General features: G+C 37.5%; 1 protein-coding gene across 1 annotated transcript; it reads right to left on the reverse strand.

Moving 5' to 3' along the window:
- Positions 1-7,752: 7,752 nt before the first annotated feature.
- si:dkey-82o10.4 (uncharacterized protein LOC797793 homolog) lies at positions 7,753-26,488 on the reverse strand. The gene is made up of 5 exons (XM_056476192.1): positions 26,006-26,488; positions 23,688-23,759; positions 23,477-23,603; positions 14,302-14,443; positions 7,753-8,196 (listed from the first exon to the last, which is right to left on the reverse strand). Exons 1-5 carry the CDS (start codon positions 26,381-26,383, stop codon positions 8,118-8,120), a joined length of 798 nt encoding a protein of 265 aa, XP_056332167.1. The 5' UTR covers positions 26,384-26,488; the 3' UTR covers positions 7,753-8,117.
- Between the last annotated feature and the right edge of the window lie 287 nt (positions 26,489-26,775).

The following is a 26,775-nucleotide window of genomic DNA, read 5'->3' on the forward strand; positions in this document are numbered from 1 at the left end:
TTATAACATTAATTGTGTGCATTTTTAAAGTGACACCTCTGTTATTTAATGTAATCAACGAAAAAAAATCTAAATAAATAAAAGATTCATTCGTAGCTCTTTAATCAGAATGTGTAAGTTATACAGTACAGTGAAGAAACAGCTAATGAGATTTGATAGCTTGAGGGGGGGGGGGGGGGCTCTATAAGATCATGCGTTTTTATAATTATTAATCATCTGTCCCTAAAAGTGAGGGGGACGCCCCTGTCTAGAGGAGGGTCAATCAGTATTCAAGTATGGACATTGAACAATAAAATGTAGCTAAAATAACACTGTGTAGTCTTCATTGTATTAAATCAGTAAAATAACTCCTCATTAAAGTTGCACCCGAATGCTTAAAATGAAGTTGAAATGCCTTATTCTGTTCAACATTGCATATCCTGAGATGTGGCTATTGCAGAATCACAATGCTGAAACGATATATTGTGCAGCCCTAGTTAAAATATAATATATAAATAACATAAAAATACAGTTAGATGGTAGGCGCTAGTGGTGTAGTGGTTAGTGCGTCGACACATGCACTCCGGTGCTCACGGCGACCCTGTAGTTTGATTCCGGACACGTGGTCCTGTGCTGAGCCTTCCCCTCTCACTGCTGCCCACACTTTCCTGTCAATGCTCTCTACTGTCCTATCAATTAAAGGTGAAGTGTCCTTTGAGTGTCCAGAAAATCACTATATAAATGTAAGGAATTTATTATTATTATTAATTATTACTATTATTATTATTAATTACTATTAATTACTATTATTATTATTATTATTATTATTGGGCGACGCAGTGGCGCAGTAGGTAGTGCTGTCGCCTCACAGCAAGAAGGTCGCTGGTTCGAGCCTCGGCTGGGCCAGTTGGCATTTCTGTGTGGAGTTTGCATGTTCTCCCTGAATTCGCATGGGTTTACTCCGGGTGCTCCGGTTTCTCCCAGAGTCCAAAGACATGCGGTACAGGTGAAGGCTAAATTGTCCATAGTGTGTGAGTGAGTGTGTACGGATGTTTCCCAGAGATGGGTTGCGGCTGGTAGGGCATCTGCTGAATAAAAACATGTGCTGGATAAGTTGGTGGTTCATTCCGCTGTGGCGACCCCGGATTCATAAAGGGACTAAGCCAAAATGAAAATGAATTATTATTATTAATTATTATTATTAATTATTATTATTATAACACTATTGTTGTTGTTATTATTTATTATTATTATTAATTATTACTATTATTGTTGTTGTTGTTATTATTAATTATTATTATTATTATTATTATTATTATTATTATTAATTATTACTCTTGTTGTTATTATTATTATTATTATTATTATTAATTATTACTATTATTGTTGTTGTTATTATTATTATTATTATTATTATATTATTATTACTATTGTTGTTGTTGTTATTGTTATTATTATTTTTGTTATTATTATTAATTATTACTATTATTGTTGTTGTTATTGTTATTATTATTAATAATTGTTACTATTATTATTTTTGTTATTATTATTATTATTATTATTAATTATTATTACTATTATTGCTGTTGTTATTATTATTATTATTATTACTATTATTGTTGTTGTTATTATTGTTATTACTATTGTTGTTGTTGTTGTTGTTATTATTGTTATTATTATTATTAATTGTTACTATTATTATTTTTGTTATTATTATTATTATGCAAAACAACTTAATAATATTTTTTTAATTATTTAAATTATTTATTAGAACTTGTTAATTTTTAAAAACAGGCAAACAGGCATTTATATTTATGTGAATCTATAATGGAAACTATCGAGGAATGTTATCAAAAAACAAACTATATAAGATAATTGTGTCCCTTTTGATTAGTTTATTCCGTTTCACAGTCCATAGGATTCTCCAGTGAAGTCTCACTCAACATTTTACTGTTTCCTATATCACATTACATGTAAATATACCAAATTACAAAGTAAAGCTGCCTTTCCTGTTTGCACAAACAAATATACCATACCAAGAATCCCTCTGCCTCATTTGGCAACATCAGCATAACCCATCAGAAATATGAGTTAATGTTTCAGCACAATAAACAGATTAATAATACCAGCAGAGAGTCCCTAATCCATGATAAAAGCCTAGAGGAGTGCAAAATAGCTTTGTAAAGCGCATTAATGCTTTTATTTGCTTTTGTCGGGCTGACATGTAGTCGAAGCCAGCGTGATTAATTGCCTAATATGGCATTAACATATTTATTTCAATTGAAACAGGAGGTATGATATCCACTGTTAATCATATTATGACTTGTTTGCACACATGTGACAAAACACCCACGCGAGTCGAACAGAACAATCCATTACTGCCTAGCAAAATTATAATAATCCCACCGCCATATTTCTAAATGATTTAATGAATTTCAGTCAATGATAATTCGATGACTCCCTGTAAAGCCATGAATGCGTAAACAATGACGTGCCATGAAAGAGTTTTTTTTTTCTTCCAGAGAAATAGGATGACATCCACGCATGGGTGAGAACATCTTCCTGTCAGTTTAACAAAGGATTTATTTTAATATCTAAATTAGGTGATAATTGGTCTCGACAGCCATCTGTGCTTCTCAACGTATCAAATATCATAATTAATTGCATGGGGCTGTTTATCTTGTAGGGAATCGTGGAGTCTCTGATGTGGAAAGTTTCGTTGTTTCATTCCAGTCTTCTAATACAGTGTTTCCCAACCCTGTTCCTGAAGGCACACCAACAGTACACATTTTTAACCTTTTCCTAATCAAGCACACCTGAAATCAACTCATCAGGACATTAGAAGAGAATCCAAAACCTGAAGGTAATGGGTCAGACAAGGGAGACATCTAAAATATGTACTGTTGGTGTGCCTCCAGGAACAGGGTTGGGAATCATGGAAAAGTGACTTTTCTGAATTCCAGTTTTTTAATACAGTGTTTCCCAACCCTGTTCCTGAAGGCACACCAACAGTACACATTTTTAACCTTTTCCTAATCAAGCACACCTGAAATAATCTCATCAGGACATTAGAAAAGACTCCAAAACCTGAAGGTAATGGGTCAGATAAGGGAGATATCCAAAATATGTACTGTTGGTGTGCCTTCAGGGACAGGGTTGGGAATCGTGGAAAAGTGACTTTTCTGAATGTTTCGTTGTTTCATTCCAGTCTTCTAATACAGTGTTTCCCAACCCTGTTCCTGAAGGCACACCAACAGTACACATTTTTAACCTCTTCCTAATCAAGCACACATGAAATCAACTCATCAGGACATTAGAAGAGACTGATAAGGGAGACATCCAAAATGTGTACTGTTGGTGTGCCTTTGGGAACAGGGTTGGGAATCATGAAAAAGTGACTTTTCTGAATGTTTCGTTGTTTCATTCCAGTCTTCTAATACAGTGTTTCCCAATCCTGTTCCTGAAGGCACACCAACAGTACACATTTTTAACCTCTTCCTAATCAAACACACATGAAATCAACTCATCAGGACATTAGAAGAGACTGATAAGGGAGACATCCAAAATATGTACTGTTGGTGTGCCTTCAGGAACATGGTTGGGAATCGTGGAAGAGTGACGTTTCTGAATTTTTCGTTGTTTCATTCCAGTTTTCTAATACAGTGTTTCCAAACCCTGTTCCTGAAGGCACACCAACAGTACACATTTTCAACCTCTTCCTAATCAAACACACCTGAATCAACTCATCAAGACATTGGAAGAGACTCCAAAACCTGAAGGTAATGAGTCAGACAAGGGAGACATCCAAAATTTGTACTGTTGGTGTGCCTTCAGGAACAGGGTTGGGAAACACCATTCTATAATATGTGCCTAATGGAAGTGCATTAGACAAAGATTTGACATAAATGATACTTTTGAAACTCAAAATGCACAGCTCTGTCACAAACTTTGGCATTAATTAAACACATTAACCAAGGACATTGAGACAGTTTCCAAAAAATATCAAAATACCTATTTTTACAGACATCACTATTGTTTTTTTTTAACTTTCATAACTTGACGGTAAATATTAATACATGGGTGAATCTAATGGACCCTTTTCACGGTTATCATAATTTTAGGGCTCTAGTTTAACGATTTATGTGCAACGTCTAAAGCACATGGCGCAAAAGCATTAAGAGCATGTACGCTATTTTAAGGACGGAAAAATATAGTCTGCACCACAGTGCATGGTCTAACAGGGTTGAGCTTATTTTCTTATTGAGTTATGGGTGTGTTTTGAGCATAACCTGCATTAAACCAATCAGAGTCTCATCTCCCATTCCCTTTAAGAGTCCGTTGTGTCACGCCATGGTGCATTTGCTATTTGCATGGCGGACTTTGTAAGTGGAAAAACTCAAGGCTTTACTAGCAAGAAAACAGTTAAACAGACCATCTGCAGCACAAGGTTGAAAAACGAGCCTCCTCCATTCAGCCTCTTTACTTTCTCTTTACTTTACTTTTACTCCTTTACTTTAGTGGATGATGAAACGGTGTTGTACACACTCCACTGAAGACAATCATTAGCCTACATATTTAATTTTGTTTGTTAAGCACAAATATTAGTTTCAAAACTATTTCTAAATTCAGTTCTAATTTCCAGCAAACGAATAAATGAACAGTAATAACGAAGTGTGGTCAAAAAACTGAGTTATATCCAAACACACATCCTATACTTATGCCCAATATGGTGATGTAGACGTCTCCAAAACCTAACAGGAGGACAAATCTGAACTTGTTTTTAATAAAACAAATATAAATATTTATATAATAAATAATACTGATAATAATAATAACATTATACAAAAGCAAATTGTCATGAATAAATTTTTAAAAAGCCCCCCCGAGATGATTTATGTAGAAAATAATAACTTTTTGTAATATTTTAATCCTTTAATATGTAAAGATATTTGCCTAAAACAAACAAGATGTACAGCAACACATAATGTGACAGTGTTTGGACCTGCATAGACACATAACTAATGAGCTCAGCTTTAGACCAGATTTTAGTTGGTCAATGTCTATTTCAGTTACTCAAAATAGCAACGTGTCAACAATGCGCCTTAACACACCTCCCTTATAGACCAGCACACCCATGAGTTCACTAAGTGGCGCAAATGGATTTGCCATTTAAACAACATGAAGCAAAATGTAAAAATTAGGGTTGAGCTTGTCTGAAAATAGCAACAAATCGTGCCAAGCACCTCTTGCGCCGGGTGTATGATAGGGCCTCTAAAGTCTTAAATTTTTTATGAATTTTACATGAAGAGTGATTCACACAGGTGAGTGGGCTTGACAAACCACCTGTAGAAAACCCTCTTCTATCACTCTGACACTTTCTTACATTCGCTGCATATATAAAGAGTGATTCACACAGGTGAGTGGGCTTGACAAACCACCTGTAGAAAACACTCTTCCATCGCTCCGACACTTTGTTACAATTGCTGCATACATGAAGAGTGATTCACACAGGTGAGTGGGCTTGACAAACCACCTGTAGAAAACACTCTTCCATCGCTCCGACACTTTCTTACAATTGCTGCATACATGAAGAGTGATTCACACAGGTGAGTGGGCTTGACAAACCACCTGTAGAAAACACTCTTCCATCGCTCCGACACTTTCTTACAATTGCTGCATACATGAAGAGTGATTCACACAGGTGAGTGGGCTTGACAAACCACCTGTAGAAAACACTCTTCCATCGCTCTGACACTTTCTTTCAATTGCTGCATATATGAAGAGTGATTCACACAGGTGAGTGGGCTTGACAAACCACCTGTAGAAAACACTTCCATCGCTTCGACACTTTCTTACAATCGCTGCATATATGAAGAGTGATTCACACAGGTGAGTGGGCTTGACAAACCACCTGTAGAAAACACTCTTCCATCGCTCCGACACTTTCTTACAATCACTGCATACATGAAGAGTGATTCACACAGGTGAGTGGGCTTGACAAACCACCTGTAGAAAACACTCTTCCATCGCTCTGACACTTTCTTACAATCGCTGCATATATGAAGAGTGATTCACACAGGTGAGTGGGCTTGACAAACCACCTGTAGAAAACACTCTTCCATCGCTCCGACACTTTCTTACAATCACTGCATACATGAAGAGTGATTCACACAGGTGAGTGGGCTTGACAAACCACCTGTAGAAAACACTCTTCCATCGCTCTGACACTTTCTTACAATCGCTGCATATATGAAGAGTGATTCACACAGGTGAGTGGGCTTGACAAACCACCTGTAGAAAACACTCTTCCATCGCTCTGACACTTTCTTACAATCGCTGCATATATGAAGAGTGATTCACACAGGTGAGTGGGCTTGACAAACCACCTGTAGAAAACACTCTTCCATTGCTCTGACACTTTCTTACAATCGCTGCATATATGAAGAGTGATTCACACAGGTGAGTGGGCTTGACAAACCACCTGTAGAAAACACTCTTCCATCGCTCTGACACTTTCTTACAATCGCTGCATATATGAAGAGTGATTCACACAGGTGAGTGGGCTTGACAAACCACCTGTAGAAACAGTCTTCCATCGCTCCGACACTTTCTTACAATCACTGCATACATGAAGAGTGATTCACACAGGTGAGTGGGCTTGACAAACCACCTGTAGAAAACACTCTTCCATCGCTCTGACACTTTCTTACATTCGCTGCATATATGAAGAGTGATTCACACAGGTGAGTGGGCTTGACAAACCACCTGTAGAAAACACTCTTCCATCGCTCTGACACTTTCTTACAATCGCTGCATATATGAAGAGTGATTCACACAGGTGAGTGGGCTTGACAAACCACCTGTAGAAAACACTCTTCCATCGCTCTGACACTTTCTTACAATCGCTGCATATATGAAGTGTGCCTCACACAGGTGAGTGGGCTTGACAAACCACCTGTAGAAACAGTCTTCCATCGCTCTGACACTTTCTTACAATCGCTGCATATATAAAGAGTGATTCACACAGGTGAGTGGGCTTGACAAACCACCCGTAGAAAACACTTCCATCGCTCTGACACTTTCTTACAATCGCTGCATACATGAAGAGTGATTCACACAGGTGAGTGGGCTTGACAAACCACCTGTAGAAAACACTTCCATCGCTTCGACACTTTCTTACAATCGCTGCATACATGAAGAGTGATTCACACAGGTGAGTGGGCTTGACAAACCACCTGTAGAAAACACTCTTCCATCGCTTCGACACTTTCTTACAATCGCTGCATATATAAAGAGTGATTCACACAGGTGAGTGGGCTTGACAAACCACCTGTAGAAAACACTCTTCCATCGCTCCGACACTTTCTTACAATCGCTGCATATATAAAGAGTGATTCACACAGGTGAGTGGGCTTGACAAACCACCTGTAGAAAACACTCTTCCATCGCTCCGACACTTTCTTACAATCACTGCATATATAAAGAGTGATTCACACAGGTGAGTGGGCTTGACAAACCACCTGTAGAAAACACTTTTCTCTCTATAAAAATACCCTAGTCACCCCCCTCCCGTCCCCTTTGCTCTAGCACTTAATTCTCTGAGCACTTACAGTAATTGTATAATTAGCACTTGTTGTGTGTATTGCCTCTTCTTGTTGAATCGCTGAATGCCTCCTCAATTGTAAGTCGCTTTGGACAATAGCTAAATGATTGAATGTAAAACACGAACACCATTTATTTAGACCAAAGAAAGGTAATAACCAACAATACATGTTCTCATTGACTATGGCTTTATTTCTATTTTTCAGCATGACTTGTCATGAGCAGCTGTCAGAAATGACACTATCGAATCACTGAAATGGTTAATTTGAACCAGTTCAATGAAGCAAACCGTCTGAAAAGAGCCTGTTCACTGAAATGTATCAGACTTCTGCTCATTATTAGCAAACTGTGTTGTCAGTGCTGCGATTCAAGTCAAAATGTGTGAATTGTATTTGTAGCAAAGCATATAATCACCTGTCAATCAAGCACTGCAGTACAACAATGGCTGAACAAACAATAATTATAAAAATATATGCTGAAACCACCATAAATGCCATCGTTTTAGTCAGGAAGGTCCGTTTTATTGTGTCTTTACTTCACTCTAGTTGTTTCCAGTGCCATAAGCGGGTCACCGTCCACTCTGGATTCGCTCCAGCGCTCAACTCGCGATAAAACCTACAACAAACATACAATAATGAGTTGTTAATTTTATTAGAGATTATACAATGGATTGAGTTTATATTGTGTATTAAGGGTTTTAATAAAGTTGACTTCAAAGAATGATTCACTTCTGGATTGAATCACACTATGGCAATACAGGAGCAATAACTAGCTGATAAAATATGAAAAAGCACTTATTTTTAATGAAGAACATCTATATCTATACATCTAGATTCTATACATAATGTTGTTGTCATAATCACAAGAAAAACAAGCAACCAGATATTTTAGCTTTTTTTTTTATATGGTAACATGCAGACAGATAGGAAAAAAAACCTAGACATTACTTAAAATTAACCAGAACTGTAATATTTGTTTTATAGTTAAGAAAAAATAATATTTCATTTTTTGTTGCTTTATTGTAGATGATATAAGTAGGGCCAGAAGGAGAATCTGCGGGCATTTTTTCCTATTTCTGCTGAGAATTTTGGTAAAATTCTGTGGATTTCAGCTGAATTATTTTGGGAGTATCATAATTAAAACCTTAAAATATAAAATAAAAAATAATACCTTTTAAACTTTTTTTTAATGTTTACAATGCAAATCCAATTACATCCAGTTTATTTGGTAAACAAAGCAAGTCTCTCATATAATATCTCTACTAAAAGACAGAAAATATTACTGTACAAACTGTATTGTAAATAAATGAGATGAACATTTTCATATTAGTCAATAATATTACTGAAATTAATTTAAAAACTGAATAAATATAGATTTACACACATTTGATCAAGTAAATAAACAATTAATGATGGGTTAAAACTCTGCAGAAATCTGCGGAAAATTTGCCGTGTGGGCCTAGATATAAGTAATATACCATGTCTACAACAAAGCAAATAATAATAATTAAAAAAATTATATATATATATATTGTGTATTATATACATACGCACACACACACACATACACACAACAGTTCTGTCTGGTTCTCGAATCGGATTGGCTGGTAGCTGTCAGCTATTAAAGAATTATCAGCACTCCTACAGCCTCTTCACTCTTGTGTATTACTCTGCCTACACGAGTGGCAAGCAGAGGACTACAGTTTGACAAATATTGCAGCTGTTGGACAAGGTACTTTTGAGGCTTTTTTATGCAGTTGTTTAGATTGCATCTATGCTGTTTATTTATAAGGATAATGCCTATTTTAAATACTCATAATTTCGGAGATTCAGCGTGTTGACGGCCATCAGCCTGTCATCTGGAGCAGAAAAAAAGACGGATGACACTGTCCTCCATCCACTGGATGGCAACAGAGATCGCATAATAAGTCCTTATGGGAGAAAAACTGCATTTTTTCATCACACGTTTAAAACTACAGCTGATCAAATCATTATAAAACAGGTAAGTGACATTCTAAGTTGATCTCTCTCTTTGTATGTTGTAGTGCTGTATTTATACTATAGTAATTTGGTAGTGATTGGGCTGCTTTGGCTTTTTCGGGGTTAATTATTGTGATCTCCCGACTGCAACAAAGAAATACTGGGAAATCTCTGTAGACTGATGGCATTTCATGCTGTTCAGCCTTTTAATCTTAAAATGTGAGCAAAATCACCTGTTTTGTCATCACTTTAGACATTACACTAGAGAATCATTGAAATCCTAGCTATAAAGTGACGTTGGTGAATTAGTAACGGTTTCTGCTGTTCTGACGTCAGCTGCGGATGTGAATGAATGGCGGAAGAAAGTAAGTCCTCTTAAAAAAAGGGTTTTTAAGGGACTCTCCGTGTTTGATATTCTTTTTTTAAGAGTTCACACTTAAATAATGCCTGGTCAATGAGCATAAAGAGGGATAAGAGATCAGGTAGTTCTCAAGAGCTCCACCCGATTTGTTTGGCCTACAAATCGGCTCTATAGTAATAGACCGCCGACCACGCCAGTGCATTCGCATAAAGTGCTTGTGACTGTTGTATAAACCCAATATCACACTCATAGCGGTGTGATATGGCTGTATATCGTCACTGGTGGGATACTAAGGCACTCAGCCCGTGGCCTCTAGCAAATGCACGCCTCTCACCAGTGCTGATATACAGCTATATCGCACTGCTGCGAGTATACGGTGTATATATAAACATTTAATTTTGCTCAAGCAGGATTTGTCAGCCCTGTAAAAATCATTTGACAACCTTTAAAAATATTTATTTATAAAGAAGAAAAGACAACATTAACAAAAATTATATTAATTGAAACTAAAAATAAAAAAGTTAAGTTATACAAGCTATAAAAATATAAAAAGCAACTAAACCACTACAATGAAAACGGGAAAATATTAAGATATAAACTGTTTAAATAATAAAAAAAAATGAGATTAGAAAAAAATAATGAATGCACTCTGCAAATGTAGGATGAATCAATTAATCAACATTTACATTTCGCACAGATTCACTAATAAAGCATTTACTTATTTGTGAACTAATCTGACATTCACTAGAAGAAATTGAAAAAAAATGAATATTAATAATTTACATAGTTGCATAATTTCACATAACTCAATACATTACAAAAGAAGCACAAAACTCAACCTATATAAGTCGTATTTATAAGGCTGCATTTGCTTTTTGCTGTAATGATTCATTACAGTCAACCATACATTTTGTTGATCTGCATTTGACAGATGTCTTGTTGCATTATTGTACCTGATCAGAACGTGTGTGTACATTTTCTTTCATTCATTCATTTTCTTTTCGGCTTAGTCCCTTTATTAATCTGGGGTCGCCACAGCGGAATGAACCGTCAACTTATCCAGCATATGTTTTATGCAGTGGATACCCCTACAGCCACAACCCAGTACTGGGAAAATGTATACATTTCATTCATTCATTTTCTTTTCTGCTTAGACCCTTTATTTATCAGGGGTCGCCACAGCGGAATGAACCGTCAACTTATACAACATATGTTTTACGCAGCGGATGCCCTTCCAGCCACAATCCAGTACTGGGAAAGTGTATACATTCCATTCATTAATTTTCTTTTTGGCTTAGTCCCTTTATTAATCAGGGGTCGCCACAGCGGAATGAATCGCTAACTTATCCAGCATGTTTTACGCAGCGGATGCCCTTCCAGCCACAACCCAGTACTGGGAAAGTGTATACATTCCATTCATTAATTTTCTTTTTGGCTTAGTCCCTTTATTAATCAGGGGTCGCCACAGCGGAATGAATCGCCAACTTATCCAGCATGTTTTACGCAGCGGATGCCCTTCCAGCCACAACCCAGTGCTAAGAAAGTGTATACATTCCATTCCATTAATTTATTTTTCCTTCAGCTTAGTCCTTTTATTAATCAGGGATTGCCACAGTGGAATGAACCACCAACTTATTCAGCATATGTTTTACACAGCGGATGCACTTCCAGCCAAAATCCAGTACTGGGAATGTGTATACATTTCATTCATTCATTTTCTTTTCGACTTAGTCTCTTTATTAATCAGGGGTCGCCACAGCGGAATGAACCGTCAACTTATCCAGCATATGTTTTACGCAGCGGATGCCCTTCCAGCCACAATCCAGTACTTGGAAAGTGTATACATTCCTTTCAATAATTTTCTTTTTGGCTTAGTCCCTTTATTAATCAGGGGTCGCCACAGCGGAATGAACCACCAATTTATCCAGCATGTTTTACGCAGCGGATGCCCTTCCAGCCACAATCCAGTACTGGGAATGTGTATACATTCCATTAATTAATTTTCTTTTTGGCTTAGTCCCTTTATTAATCAGGGGTCGCCACAGCGGAATGAACCGCCAATTTATCCAGCATGTTTTACGCAGCGGATACCCTTCCAGCCACAACCCAGTGCTAACAAAGTGTATAAATTCCATTCCAGTCATTTATTTTTCCTTCGGCTTAGTCCTTTTATTAATCAGGGATCCCCACAGCGGAATGAACCGCCAACTTATCCAGCATATGTTTTACGCAGCGGATGCCCTTCCAGCCAAAATCAAGTACTGGGAATGTGTATACATTTCATTCATTAATTTTCTTTTCGGCTTAGTCTCTTTATTAATCAGTGGTCGCCACAGAAGAGTGAACCGCGACCTTTTTGCTGTGAGGCGATCCTGCTATCTACTGTGCCACCGTGATGCCAGAGTATACATTTATAAAACATAATTCTAATGCAAATACAAATGCAAATATGTGAAACCTGATATATCATAAATAAGAAAACAAACCCAATTACCCAATGTAATTTACAAAAAAAATGACAGGTGCTGAAAAAAAAAGTGTGAGATCAGAGCTACTGAAGTATGACACTTTCACAAAGTTAACTTAAGAAACAGCACTTGCTGAGCGACAGAGAGTGAAACGTGCTAATGTGACAGATGGAAAGATGTTTTGAAACACGAGAGAGAGAAAAAAGAAGTACGCAAACAGCTGAGAGCGAACCTATTAGCATCTATAGATCCATCAAAGCACTGCGCAAAAACAAATGTCTGTCATAAGGCAGAAATCCATTAAGTACATTTAAGACGATTTGAAGCTGCGCTGGCGTTCATCACTCAGACTTTTACATCCACGCTCACCAAAAAAAATCGGTGTCTGTGGGGAGGAGAATTTGTCAAGCGAGATGCTCTTTACAAGTGCGCAATGAACAGCGTTTGACTTCTAATTATGTTTTGAGTGTGACTCTTTCAAAGAGTTTGTATATGACATTTAGCCTCCAGTGCCAAACATACAGCCGCTATATGCAGATCTGGACTGAAAACTATTCAGCGCTTGGCAATTAAGTCGTGTAAAACGTGCTGAATATTTTAGAAACGTACTGTAAGATGAGTGATGAAAAGTGACGAAAAAAAAAATTTAGCATCAAAAGCTGAAAAAAAAACCCCAAGAGTTTCTGTCTTTTATCTTTTTACATAGTAAAATAAATAATAATAAAATTAATTGTAAATAAAAATAAAAGTAATTCAAAATAAAAAGTAAATAAATTGTAAAAATAAATAAATTGTAAAAATAAATACAAATAAATTGTAAATAAAAATAAAAAGTAAACAAAAATACAAAAAAAATTTGAATAATAATAAATTGTAAAAAAGTAAATAAAAATACAAATAAATTGTAATAATAATAAATTGTAAATAAAATAAATTTTAAATAACCATAAATTGTAAATAAAAATTTAAATTGTAAATAAAAAAATAAAATAAATTGTAAATAAGTGTAAATAAAAATAAATGGTATATAAAATAAATTGTAAATAAGAATAAAAATAAATTAAATTGTAAATTAAAAAAAAATTGAAAAAAAAATGTATTGTATATAAAATAAATTGTAAATAAATGATATAACAAATTATTTAAATAAATAGATATTAAATAATTATATCATTTATAACAATTATGTTTTTTTAATTATTATTATTAGTAAATCTAATTGTAAAATCAACATTTGCTATTTTTATTTTAACGTAAGTAAACATTTTAAACAAAAAATATATAAAACTACACACACACACACACACACAAAATGAAATGCTTATTTACACACTATAAATGAGTACAATTTTAAAAAGTATTATTAATAATTATTAATAAAATAACACAAAAAAATGACAGCTTTACATTTTCTAAAATTTCATATAGGAATCAATCATTCGTTCATTCATTTTCCTTCAGCTTCAGTCCCTTATTTATCAGGGGTCGCCACAGCAGAATGAACCACCAACTATTCCGGCATTTGTTTTACCCAGCTGATGCCCTTCCAGCTGCAACCCAGTACTGGGAAACACCCATACACACTCATTCTCTCACACACGCACTCATACACTACGGCCAATTTAGTTTATTCAATTCACCTATAGCGCATGTGTTTGGACTTGTGGGGGAAACCGGAGCAGCCGGAGGAAACCCACACCAACACGGAAAGAACATGCAAACTCCACACAGAAATGCCAACTGACCCAGCCCTGACTCGAACCAGCGACCTTCTTGCATTGAGGTGACAGTGCTAACCACTGAGCCCTCGTGTCACCTCATATAGGAATCATATACACCAAATATATTTAACATTTGTTTGGACATGTTTTCAATATTCAGCTCTTTGAGGCATTCAAGCAGACGCACTCACTCATACACAGCTGTGATGATCTTCCTCTGAGTTTCTTCTGCAGTTAAATCTATCTTGAAGATACTGGTCCCCTCAGGATCCTCGGGTACATCTGCGCTGGACAGATACCAGAGTCTCATCGTGATGTAGATGAACTTTCTGCCTAGAAAAACACAAACATTTCAGCAACACTAATACACTTTCCTCAGGGTTGTTTTGCTGGAGGGTGGTACGATGGCTCAGTGGTTAGCCCTGTCGCCTCACAGCAAGGTCTCGTTCGAGTTCTGGCTGGGCCAGTTGTCATTTCTGTGATTTTTAGATGTCGTTTCTGGAGTTTGCATGTTCTCCTCATGTTGGCATGGGTTTCCTCCGGGTGCTCCGGTTTCCCCCACAAGTCCAAATACATGCGCTATTGGTGAATTGGATGAACTAAATTCATCGTAGTGTATTAGTGTGTGTGTGTGTGTGAATGACTGTGTATGGATGTTTCCCAGTACTAGGTTGCGGCTGAAAGGGTGTCGGCTGCATAAAACAAATGCCGGAATAGTTGGCGGGTCATTCCGCTGTGGCGACCCCTGATTAATAAGGTACTAAGCTGAAGAAAAAGGAGTGAATGAATATATTTCACTCCTCTACTTGTTCCAAACCTGTTTGAGTTTCTTTCTTCCATTGAATGCTTTACAGTAGAAGGTATTTAGAAAAATGTCAGAAACCGATTGACTTCCATAGTGTTTTTTTTTCCAACTATGGATGTCAATGGTTACCAGTTAGCAACATTCTACAAAATATCTTCTTTTGTGATCAACAGAAAAAAAGGAACTCATACATGTCTGAAATCACTTAAGGGTGAGTAAATACTGAGTAAACTTTCATTTTCGCTCTTTAAGGTCTCAAAACTTAGGGCTTCTGGTAGTACTTAGAATAGCAAAGTCGAGTGAAGGAGGTCGAGCCTACTCATTTATGGCTCTGGAATAGCCTTCCTGATAACGTCCAAGGCTCAGACACACTCTCCCAATTCAAAACTAGATTAAAGACCTATCTGTTTAGTAAAGCATACACTTAGTGCACCACTTAGGGGGCTTCCACACAGGTTATGCATCTTCTTGATATACACTGTGAACATCAGCTACGCTAATTATTTTCTTTATTCTCCATTTCCACCTGGGGATACTCTTCCCGAGGCCCTCAGACTATGCAGAGTCACTGATTCGATCCAAGACCAACGACGAGATGATCCCAAGGTTTCCATATCCTGGACCAGGCCGTATCCTGAGCAGCTACTGTGGTGGTCATGGAGGAGTGGATAACATGAGACTGATTCCTGTGACGCTCCAGAGACAGACGAGTCTTCGCTGAGGTCAGCTTCCAGCCTCCGCCACTGAGACTGCAGCTCTGCACAAGACGTTTGGCCAGCGGAGAAATTAAAATGGTCGTGCCCAACTGAGCCTGGTTTCTCTCAAGGTTTTTTTTCTTCACTTTCGCCATTAGTGAAGGTTTTTTTCCCTCTCCGCTGTCGCCACTGGCTTGCATGGTTCGGGATCTGTAGAGCTGCGCATCGTTGGATTTTCTCTTCAGTGTTTGGACTCTCAGTAGTGATTATTAAACCACACTGAACTGAGCTAAACTGAACTGAACTTAAACACTACAAACTGAACTACACTGTTCCTATTTACTATGACCTTTTATGTGAAGCTGCTTTGACACAATCTACATTGTATAAGCGCTATACAAATAAAAGTGAATTGAATGGAATTGAATTTTTGGGTAAAATAGAGGGAGAAATAGACATGAGGAAACCATTATATCAAGGTTAAGGTTTGGACACACTGCTCTATATAGTGGTCTGTTTAAAATAGGGAGACATCCAAGTGGGATCCAACTTAATGATTGTAATTAGGAGGAAAATATAGAGCATATTGTAAAGATATGTTCAATTCAATTGATCTTTATTTCTCTAACGCTTTTACAATGTAGGATGTGTCAAAGCAGCTTAACATAGAAGTTTATAGTAAATTAAGTGAAGTTTTCAAACTAATTTCGAGAGGAGCACGTGATATGATTGACTGCAGCTGGCCACTCATCTACATTCACTAGTTAGCCAATCAGATTAACCCCAACTCACTATAAGTAGCCTAGCTAAAACTACTCTCTTATCTTCGTTTTCCGAAGAAACCCCCCATCCCCCCCTTCTCCTCCTTTCTTCTTTTACCACGGGGAGCTCTCGAGAACCACCTGATCTCGTACTCCCCTCATATGCTCTATGGACCAGGCAGGAGCCCTGGGCTCACCTATCTCCGAGCTCAGGGTTCTCTCCCGGGACAGCATGCCAAACCTGCTAACAGTTGTCAAACAATATCCAAGTGTGAACTCTTGTAACATTGTCAATGCAGTTTTCAGAGCTAAAGTTCAGCTCAGTTCAGTGTGGTTTAATATTCACTGCTGAAAGTCCAAACACTGAAGAGCAAGTCCATCGATGTGCAGCTCCACAAGTCCCAAACCAAGCAAGCCAGTGGCGACAGTGGCAAGGAGAAAACTTCACCAATTGACAAAGTGAAGGAAAAAATCTTGAGAGAAACCAGGCTCAGTTGGGCACGACCATTTCTCCTCTGGCCAAACTTCTTGTGCAGAGCTGCAGTCTAGAGAACGCTGGACGTCCATCATGAAGAAGCTGCAGGTGTGAGTCCAAATGTCCATTATATAGGAGGAATATGGTGATCACTTATATTGAGAATAATTAAGTAGTGGAGTAGGAGATCCAAGACTGAAAGCATTACCAGTGTTTCTTAGGGAGACTGGATTAAATAATAGAATCTAAATGAGTAAGAATAAGTGTGTAGTTATATCAGTTCTGATCCACTCTCCTAAGCAGTTGGTGGTGGAAATGCACCTTAAAGTTGTGCCAACAATGAAGAATACGTTTTTTATTGCCATAGATGTTTACATTAGATGTTGCCTACCCTGCTGTTGTCTGTTGGAAGGAATGTGTCAATAGAGCTGGCATTTTAGTACAGGGTGCTGCTCCTTTGAAATTAATGCGGGACCAAGGTGCAGTGGAGGACTGTGGACATCCAAAGCCAGAGACATACACATATATACATATATATCTATGATCAGGAGTTTCTCCAGTGGTCAGTATGCTATTTATTTATTTTTTAAATACGAAGATTATAATTTTACATCACTTTTCTGCATCGATGGATAAGTGAGCGCACAGGTATTGCCGACAAAGAGCGTGTTTGTGTGCATGGTAATGTATTAACCTCCCTCCCTGTTTAGTTTGAACTAATCCGTGTCCTAAAACACACCCCCTATCCTGCTTTCATTTCTCTTTCTAACGGAGGAAGCGATTCGTTTGTGAATAAATCTCCGTTATGAACGACTCGTTCACTTAGCTGACAATAATACAAGTTTCTAGCACCGCAGTATCTTGTTGTCATATTTAATTTACATTGCCCGCTTATTTTATTCAACAAAACTAGCATAACATAAGCCTAGTATTTAGTGCAAGTTGGTGCTACTTTACCTTATGGTCAGTGCACTGTATTATCCTCAATAACATTACTTAAGCACAAAAGTTCATAACAAACAAAAATGTAAAAAACTAAACCTTACCTATGAAATGTTCTGCCTTTATGCTTTGTTTACTCATTACTACACCCGTACACAGCGCTAAAGTCCAGCATCTTCACATTGGCTTTAGTCTTGACTAGTGCGGTTGAATGATGTTCGTCCTGAGAGCCCTGTACAAATGTGGTGGCGCTATTGACGCATGCTCCGCGTCTGTAGGTGATATCTAGTGTATATATCTATGTTTTATTGCAATTTTAGAACTCAGGATACACAAGGGCAATAACATAACATTATATTGGCATCAAAATAAATACAATATAAAAGAAATATACAAAAAATACAATTATTGAAAGAGAACATTTGAGGCTTTAGGATCATTAACAGTTCTTTTTGCTTTGGTATTTCTTGTTTCTTTTATCGCACACAGGTAATGACCTGTTTCTATTTTAAAGTGAGCTAAATTAGTTTTTTTCACTGCCCATTTACATTCATGAATAAAAGATTTTTAGAAGAAGTAGTTTTGGGTGAACTATTCTATTAGTGACATCATTCCCCAGGAAGTGACATCACTTTGGAGGGAAAACAGCAGCACAAACAAACAGCTGTGAGTATTAATGCTGGATTCCAGACAACTCGTTATTAGGATTTTTCTTACTTCCTACATCAAAATAACAAGTTGTATGGAGTTTGAACAATGCGTTGAGGTCAATGATAGGACATTTTATTGTTCAAATTCCCAGTTCGACAGCATATGAGTGGATTTTATGTTTATATCCTCCTGGAAGTGATCGTTTCGGAGGGAAAATGCAAACACAAACAAAAAGTAGAGGGTATTAAAGCTGCATTCCAGACAGCTCAGAATTAGGAGTTTTCTTACTTCCTACATCAAAATAACATGTACGCAGTTTGAACAATGCGTTGAGGTTAGTGCTGGGACATTTCATTGTTCAAATTCCCAGTTTCCACAGCATATGAGTTGATTTTATGTTTATATCCTCCTGGAAGTGATGCCATTTTGGAGGAAAAATGGGAACACTAAGAAACAAACAGCAGTGGGTATTAATTCTGGGTTCCAGACAACACTGAATTGGGATTTTTCCTACTTCCTACATTAACATCTTGAATGCCACTTGAACAATGCATTGAACTCAGAGGTGGGACATTTCACTGTTGAAATTCCCAGTTTTGACTGTGTCTGGAACACAGTATCCACTTGTTAAGTCACGATGTATGGAATACTGTTTCTAGGTGCAAGCTGCTACTTGTTTATGACTCCTTTTAAGTCACATCACACGTTAAAGTGACATTTTTAATAAAATCATGGTGTACACAACAGTCTCTGGACTTGCTGCATCACAGACATCAATATTTTAACAATATATAAAAAACAATCAATTTCTGGCCATAGAATATTAGTCACACCCACACATACATATATACACATATATATATATATACATATATACACATATACATATATATACATATATACATATACATATACATATATACATATACATATATATATATATATATATATATATATATATATATATATATATATATATATATATATCGCGATCGTGATTTTTGAAAGTTGTACAACGCATTTTAAACGTTTATTATTACCATTTGTTGAGCCTCCACGTACAGTTTGATAGAGCGATTGGATCTGGAAGCTGCTTTGCATGACGTCAGATTTAACAGGAGGATATGAGTCGATTTTATGTTTCTATCCTCCAGGAAGTGACATCATTTGGAGGGAAACCAGCAGCACAAACAAACAGCGGTAAGTATTATCAGATTTTATAATTATGTTGGCTGGTTTTTGTCACTCTAGAACAGGGGTCACCAAAGTTGTTCCTGGAGGGCCGATGTCCTGCAGATTTTAGCTCCAACCCTAATCAAACAAACCTGAATAAGGTAATCAAGGTCTTACTAGATGTACTCGAAACACCCAGGCAGGTGTTTTGAGGCAAGTTGGAGCTAAACCCTGGAGGGACACCCACCCTGCAGAACCGAGATTGGTTAGCCCTGCTCTAGAACATTCCATTCTCTCTGATGTCATTATGACTCACGATTTATTCTGTATTGTTGCTGAATTATCAATCATCAGAAATCAAAATCAAATATAAATTAAAACAAAAAAGTGAACTTGTAATTCCAAATTGGCCCATTTTAGCCTTATATTTCTGATTATTTTAGGGTTCATGCAGTTAATTTTCTTGCCATTGTGTTAATACTTAAAATTATAGTTAAGGACACAATTTTGTAACCAATCCATTCATTCGTTCATTTTCCTTTGGCTTAGTCCCTGATTTATCAGAGGTTGCCACAGCAGAATGAACCGCCAACTACCATGGCATATGTTTTACACAGCGGATGCCCTTCCAGCCAAAACCCAGTACTAAGGAAATTTTGTAATCCAAATTTTCTAAAATGTTATGTTTAAATATGAAAATGAGGCATTATTTCATTTAGGGCTGCACCATATTGGAAAAATGTAACTTTTTTTTTTATTCTGCGATTTATATTGCAATAGGAATACAATTTCACTAGATGCGTGAATATTTGAAAAGGATTTATCGTTTTAGAAGGATTGGGATGATTCTGTAAGGGAGTGCGTCCACATAAAATAATACAAGAATCAATCTACAAGCACAGATAAATTCAATAAAGAAAAAGGATACAAATTACATAAACAGCATTTTGTTTTCTGAGCAGTCGATCTGTATTCGGGTATACAGTAATAGAATAATCAAATGTAAATTAATACTGCATAGTCTTCATTTTACGAATGATTCAATTGAATTGATCGCTATTTATTTGTCAAAGTAATAAAAAGGTCAAATGTTTTTACGCCTGAATGCTTTTAAAACCCCTCACACAGTCACAGGCCCCAAAAACACTTGCGAAATGAGAAATAAATCCAGACTCAACATTGCATATGCTTGTGATGTGACTATTGCGAAGGTTCACATTGCAATACTGATGCTGAAACGATATATTGTGCTGCCCTAATTTCATGAAATATGCATGCAGTTCCATACGTTTCTAGCTCTAACATCTGAACACTGGACATTTACAAAGGGGATTTTGGAAATCACCATTTATCAATCCATTAAAAAAATATATATATTTATTGTTTTATGTAGCATAAAATGTTGTATACAATCAGATCAATTACATTTTGAACAAATCTCTCTTAGGCATGGGCCGGTATAAGATTCTGACAGTATGATAACCTTGGATATAAATATCACGGCTTCACGGTATTTAGATTACTGCTCTAAAATATATTCGTTTTTCAATGTCTGGGTAAAAAACAAAACCGTTTTCCCATTTGAACACATTATATTTTAATTTGGGAAAGATTTATAATATTTTGGAACAGTAAACATGTCAGGCTAAATAATTCAAATGAATTATTGTGTAGGAGCCTTACATTGAAAATTGGTGATTGGCCACAAGGTGTCAGTACTAGACTATATAACTGTGGCTTCAGTGCATGGAGCAAGAAAGTGTTGGTAGGAAGCTAGGGGTGTCACGATTCTCCAAATCCTCGATTCGATTACATTTTCGATTCTAAAGTCACGATTCGATTCGATTCTCGATTTTTAACAAAAAAAATTTTAAAGCACAAGCTATGCCATTTTAAGACGTATATGCAATATAATAACATCTGACCATTGTTCACTAAATGTACACTAAATGTGCACTGCTAAGACCTTTAATAACGTTCTGCTTCACATTATTGTACATGGTGGGCATCACCGTAGCTGTGAGATGCATTCTACATGGCATTTCGTAGCGCGGTTCTAGCACGTTAATTAAATGCTGAAAACCGGAGTTTTCTATCACTGAATAAGGTCGCATGTCCGCGGCTATAAATACTCCTATCGCGCTTGTAATTGCCTTTGCACGTGTTGAGTTGCTTGGAAGTTTTATTCCAAATGAAGACGGGAGAGTAGTTTGTGTTACACTTGTCGGTTTAACAGATACATCTATGTTTTTGTGGTGCCTGCGGAGATGCCCGGCCATGTTAGTCGTGCTGCCGGTGGAATAATGTGGTATATGCACATTGTAGAGCTTGCAAACTGTGTTTTTTCTGTCGACAACACGAACGTTGTCAACATAACTCACTGGAAATCCAAAATACTTCCACACCGGCGACTTCAGTGAAAGAGGAGGGGGTTCAATTTCTTTCGATGGGTCTCCTGCGTCTGCAGTTGCCATGCTGTCTCGTGGCTGTTGTAGCTGTTAGGTTGACCCGCATGCGTGAGTTTTTTTCCGCCTGGCCAGTCAAGCTGCTGCTGACTTGACATAGGGGCGGGGCACCATCGACGATTCCATTTTTTGATTCGATAATCGAGATTAAGCATGAATTTCGATCGATTTCGATTAAAAATCGAAATCGTGACACCCTTATAGGAAGCACACAGTTTTTGACCGTGACGTAACGTAATAAAACGTAACTCAACTCATCGTAACAGAGAAGTGTGCATATAGATTATGGAAAAGTGATGAAGTAATTCTGTTGATTGGAAAATAAAGACATTTTATTTGCATCTATTTTGCCTACGGACTCTGACTTTACGCGTTAAAAACTTGCTCACTCTACCAACAATAGCGGCAATAGGAAAGCCGCTACATATTGACTTCTGCTGTCTTCATTTCTTTTAAAAAAATTACACATATTTGTTTACAATTTAAAACGGCATCTTTGGATATATTTTCTGCTGGAAATACTGTTGTCCTAAAAACAACAAAAAAAGTGTAAATAAAAACAATCTTACTCATACCATAGGAATGGTATTACAGAAAATTTTGACGGTTTTAAAACCTTGACTTTTATAAACCGCGGTATATTTGAATACAGTTATCGTCCCGTGCCTAATCTCTCTGTAAGAACCTTTAGAATACACATATGAATAAAACTCTGCAGTTTGGTGTATGTAAACACAGCAGAAGTGTAGGAAAAAAACATGACAGCATTTTTAGACAAAGATTGATAAACCGTGAGCAAAAGAAAAATGTAAAATTTTATACATTTATTTCCCTCGCAATAGAGCAAGGAATACAAAGGAAAACAAAAAAGATGGTTTATAAAAACGCCTCAAAACCAACAGGTGTATGAAGACTGTCTTTGCCTGTAGTGTCGCATACTAACCTGAAAGTCTGCTGCTTTATGTATTTCATTTATTCGATCATTTTCCTTCGGCTTAGACCCTTTATTTACTGTATCAAAGGTTGGTGGAATAAACCACCAACTTATCCAGCACATGTGTTGCGCAGAAGATGCCCTTCCAGCCACAACCCAGCACTGGGAAACATCCATATACTCTCATTCACACACACTCATACACTACGACCAATTTAGTTTATTCAGTTCCTCTATAGCGCATGTGTTTGGACTGTGGGGGAAACCGGAGCACCCGGAGGAAACCCACACCAACATGGGGAGAACATGCAAACTCCACACAGAAATGCCAACTGGCCAAGCCGGAACTTAAACCAGTGACATTCTTGCTGCACTGCACCTGCTTTATGTATTTGTCCCTTCACAATAAATAAAATATTATAGAACTATATAGATATGAATGATAACAGGACTAAACAGACTCACCTCTCTGGTCAAAGAATACAGACACATCCTCAGGCAGAACAAATATAATGTCGTCAAGAGAAATGGCAAGCTGTCTTTGTTGGGCCTCTGGGAGCGCTTTACATTTCTTTCTGATATTTTCTACAGCCTGCAAACAGGAGAAAATCATGTTTCATCGCTCTTCTATGACTTTATTGTTTGCCAGAGATGTGATTTACAGTAATGAACCAACCTCTCTGGACATCACACTCCTCAACTCCTCAAAGTTGCCTTTGGACAGCAAGTCAGACACATGAACCGCAGCCTGTGGAGAGATCTCAGTCATCAGCACTAATTAGACACTTATTAGTGATAAACAGACAGATCAGGTGGGCATTAAGACATTATCACATTGATTTCTCATTTTAGACATTATTATATTGTCTAATTAGTATGTAAATACGTGTTTATTTCATTCCTGAAAATCTTTTCTGGTCCAAAATCTAATTTTCTATTATTAAATTGCATTATTTATGCTTGTATCAGCCACACTGCTGTAGTGATATCATTGTTAGAAGAGCAGGAGTATTATTGAGATGCTATTAGTTGATGTTATTAATATTGTGGATTATTTTTACATATCTGCTCTAATAATTTCCTGTGTGTTTATATACGGTATATGTATGTATACACTTACTGGCCACTTTATTAGGTACACCTAACTATTAGCGGGTTGGACCCCCTTTTGCCTTCAGAACTGCCTTAATCCACCGTGGTGTAGATTCAACAAGGTACTGGAAATATTCCTCAGAGATTTTGCTCCATATTGACATGATAGCATCACGCAGCTGCTGCAGATTTGTCTGCAGCACATCCATGATGCGAATCTCCCATTCCACCACATCCCAAAGGTGCTCTATTGGATTGAGATCTGATGACTGTGGAGGCCAATTGAGTGCAGTAAACTCATTGTAATGTTCAAGAATCCAGTCTAAGATGATTCGCGCGTTATCCTGCTGGAAGTAGCCATCAGAAGATGGGTACACTGTGGTCATAAAGGGATGGACATGATCAGCAACAATCCTCAGGTAGGCTGTGGCATTGGCACGATGCTCAATTGGTACTAATGGGCCCAAAGTGTGCCAAGAAAATATCCCCCACACCATTACACCATCACCACCAGCATGAACCATTGTGCAGGATGGATCCATGCTTTCATGTTGTTGATGCCAAATTCTGTCCCTACCATCTGAATGTGGCAGCAGAAATCAAGACTCATCAGACCAGGCAACTGTTTTCTAATCTATTGTCAATGTTGGTGAGCCTCTGCCAATTGTAGCCTCAGTTTCCTGTTCTTAGCTGACAGGAGTGGCACCTCTTGTGGTCTTCTGCCGCTGCAGCCCATCTGCCTCAAGTTTGGACCTGTTGTGCGTTCAGAGATGCTCTTCTTCAGACCTCGGTTGTAACGAGTGGTTATTTGAGTCACTGTTGCCTTTCTATCAGCTGGAGCCAGTCTGGCCATTCTCCTCTGACCTCTGGCACCATTCTCTGTAAACCCTAAATATGGTTGTGCGTGAAAATCCCAGTAGATCAGCCGTTTCTGAAATACTCAGACCAGCCCGTCTGGCACCAACAACCATGCCACGTTCAAAGTCACTTAAATCCCCTTTCTTCCCCATTCTGATGCTCGGTTTGAACTGCAGCAGATCGTCTCGACCATGTCTACATGCCTAAATGCATTGAGTTGCTGCCATGTGATTGGCTGATTAGAAAGTTCCGTTAACGAGCAGTTGGACAAGTGTACCCAATAAGGTGGCTGGTGAGTGTATATTATTAATAACATATACAATGCTCAGCATAAATGAGTATAACCTATTACATGCATTGTACACATGTTCTATACTCTCATGTTTCTATACATTCAGTCAAACCAAATGGGATGTGATAATTGCAATTATTAAGCTAAAATGCTTTATTACATTTAATTTTATTTCAATAACAAACGTAATCCAACAAAAGACTTAAGAGTTTGAGGATTTTCCCCTTAAAGGAAGAGTTCACCCAAAACTGAAAACTCTCATCATTTACTCACCCTTTTTGTTTCTTTCTTCTGTTGAACACGAAGGAAGATATTTTGAGGAAAGCTGGAAACCTGGAAACATTGACTTCCATAGTATTTTCGTTACATAGTATATAGCTTTTCCTACTATGGATGTCAATGCTAACAGGTTTTCAGCTATCTTCAAATTATCTTAATTATTGTTTAACCTAATGAAGAAAATAGGGTTGGAATCACATTGAAAAAGAAATCATTGGATTTACTAGATTATTTAAAGGTAAGTGGTTGCAAATAATTAAAACAGGCTGATTTTAAACAAACAAATGTAGTAATATTCAACTTAATTTATTGAAATTTAGCCCATATAAATAGTTTTTAACCACTTACCTTTAAAAAATCTTTGCAAATCTAATGAATCTTATCTTTTAGTGCACTTGAGGGATTGTAAATTGTGAGTTAATTTCATTTATGGGTGAACTGCCTCTTTAATGCGACTCCATAATCATACCAACCTGTTTCACACCATTGTCAAACTCCACATTGAACTCCAAGCCAAAGTACAGTTCGGTTAAAAACAAGATGACCTTATTCCTGATCCACAGTATGGGGTCTGGTGTGCCCACCACTGTGATGCCAGGATGCCCAGAGTCCTTCTTGTCAGTATCTTTACTGTAATACCTGCGCTGATGGACGCTGAACTGCGCACACCGTCTGCGCAGGTGATGCCATGCGCGCTCTGGAGAGGTCACGCAGATGGCATGAGCGCGCGCGCGCTGATGCCACCACTGCTGGCAAAGAGTCTCGTATTTAGGATACAAACTATTCCTATTCCACGGACAGGCCAGAGATGCGAGTTCCCGACGTGCAGACAAACACGCGAATCGTTGCATCACGCACGCGCATTATAATTGAAATTGCCCAATCACGAACTGGTCATTGTAAAACTTGTGAATGACAGACGAACAGTCCTCGCCGTCGCTTCCGGAGCTCTTATGAAACTGAATTGTACCCATAATGCTTTTGGTTTCTCATCGCTTGTGTGACTTCTCCGGTAGATGGAGGCACAGACCCGTGTTTGCCATGCGCGCTCCCGCACACTATGACGTACAGACGCTGGATGGCATAAGGAGGCTGATGGATGGACTTTAAACTCTCCTCACAATGTAAGTGACATTTATTAGGTATAAATGCTGCACGTGATCACGCTTTGGATGCGTTTAATGTGTATTTCCACCCAAAAATGTCTCATAATTGTTTGTTGTTATAGGCACACATTCTTCGG

The sequence above is a fragment of the Danio aesculapii genome, chromosome 16, assembly GCF_903798145.1.
Source record: "Danio aesculapii chromosome 16, fDanAes4.1, whole genome shotgun sequence".
Lineage (NCBI taxonomy): Eukaryota > Metazoa > Chordata > Actinopteri > Cypriniformes > Danionidae > Danio > Danio aesculapii.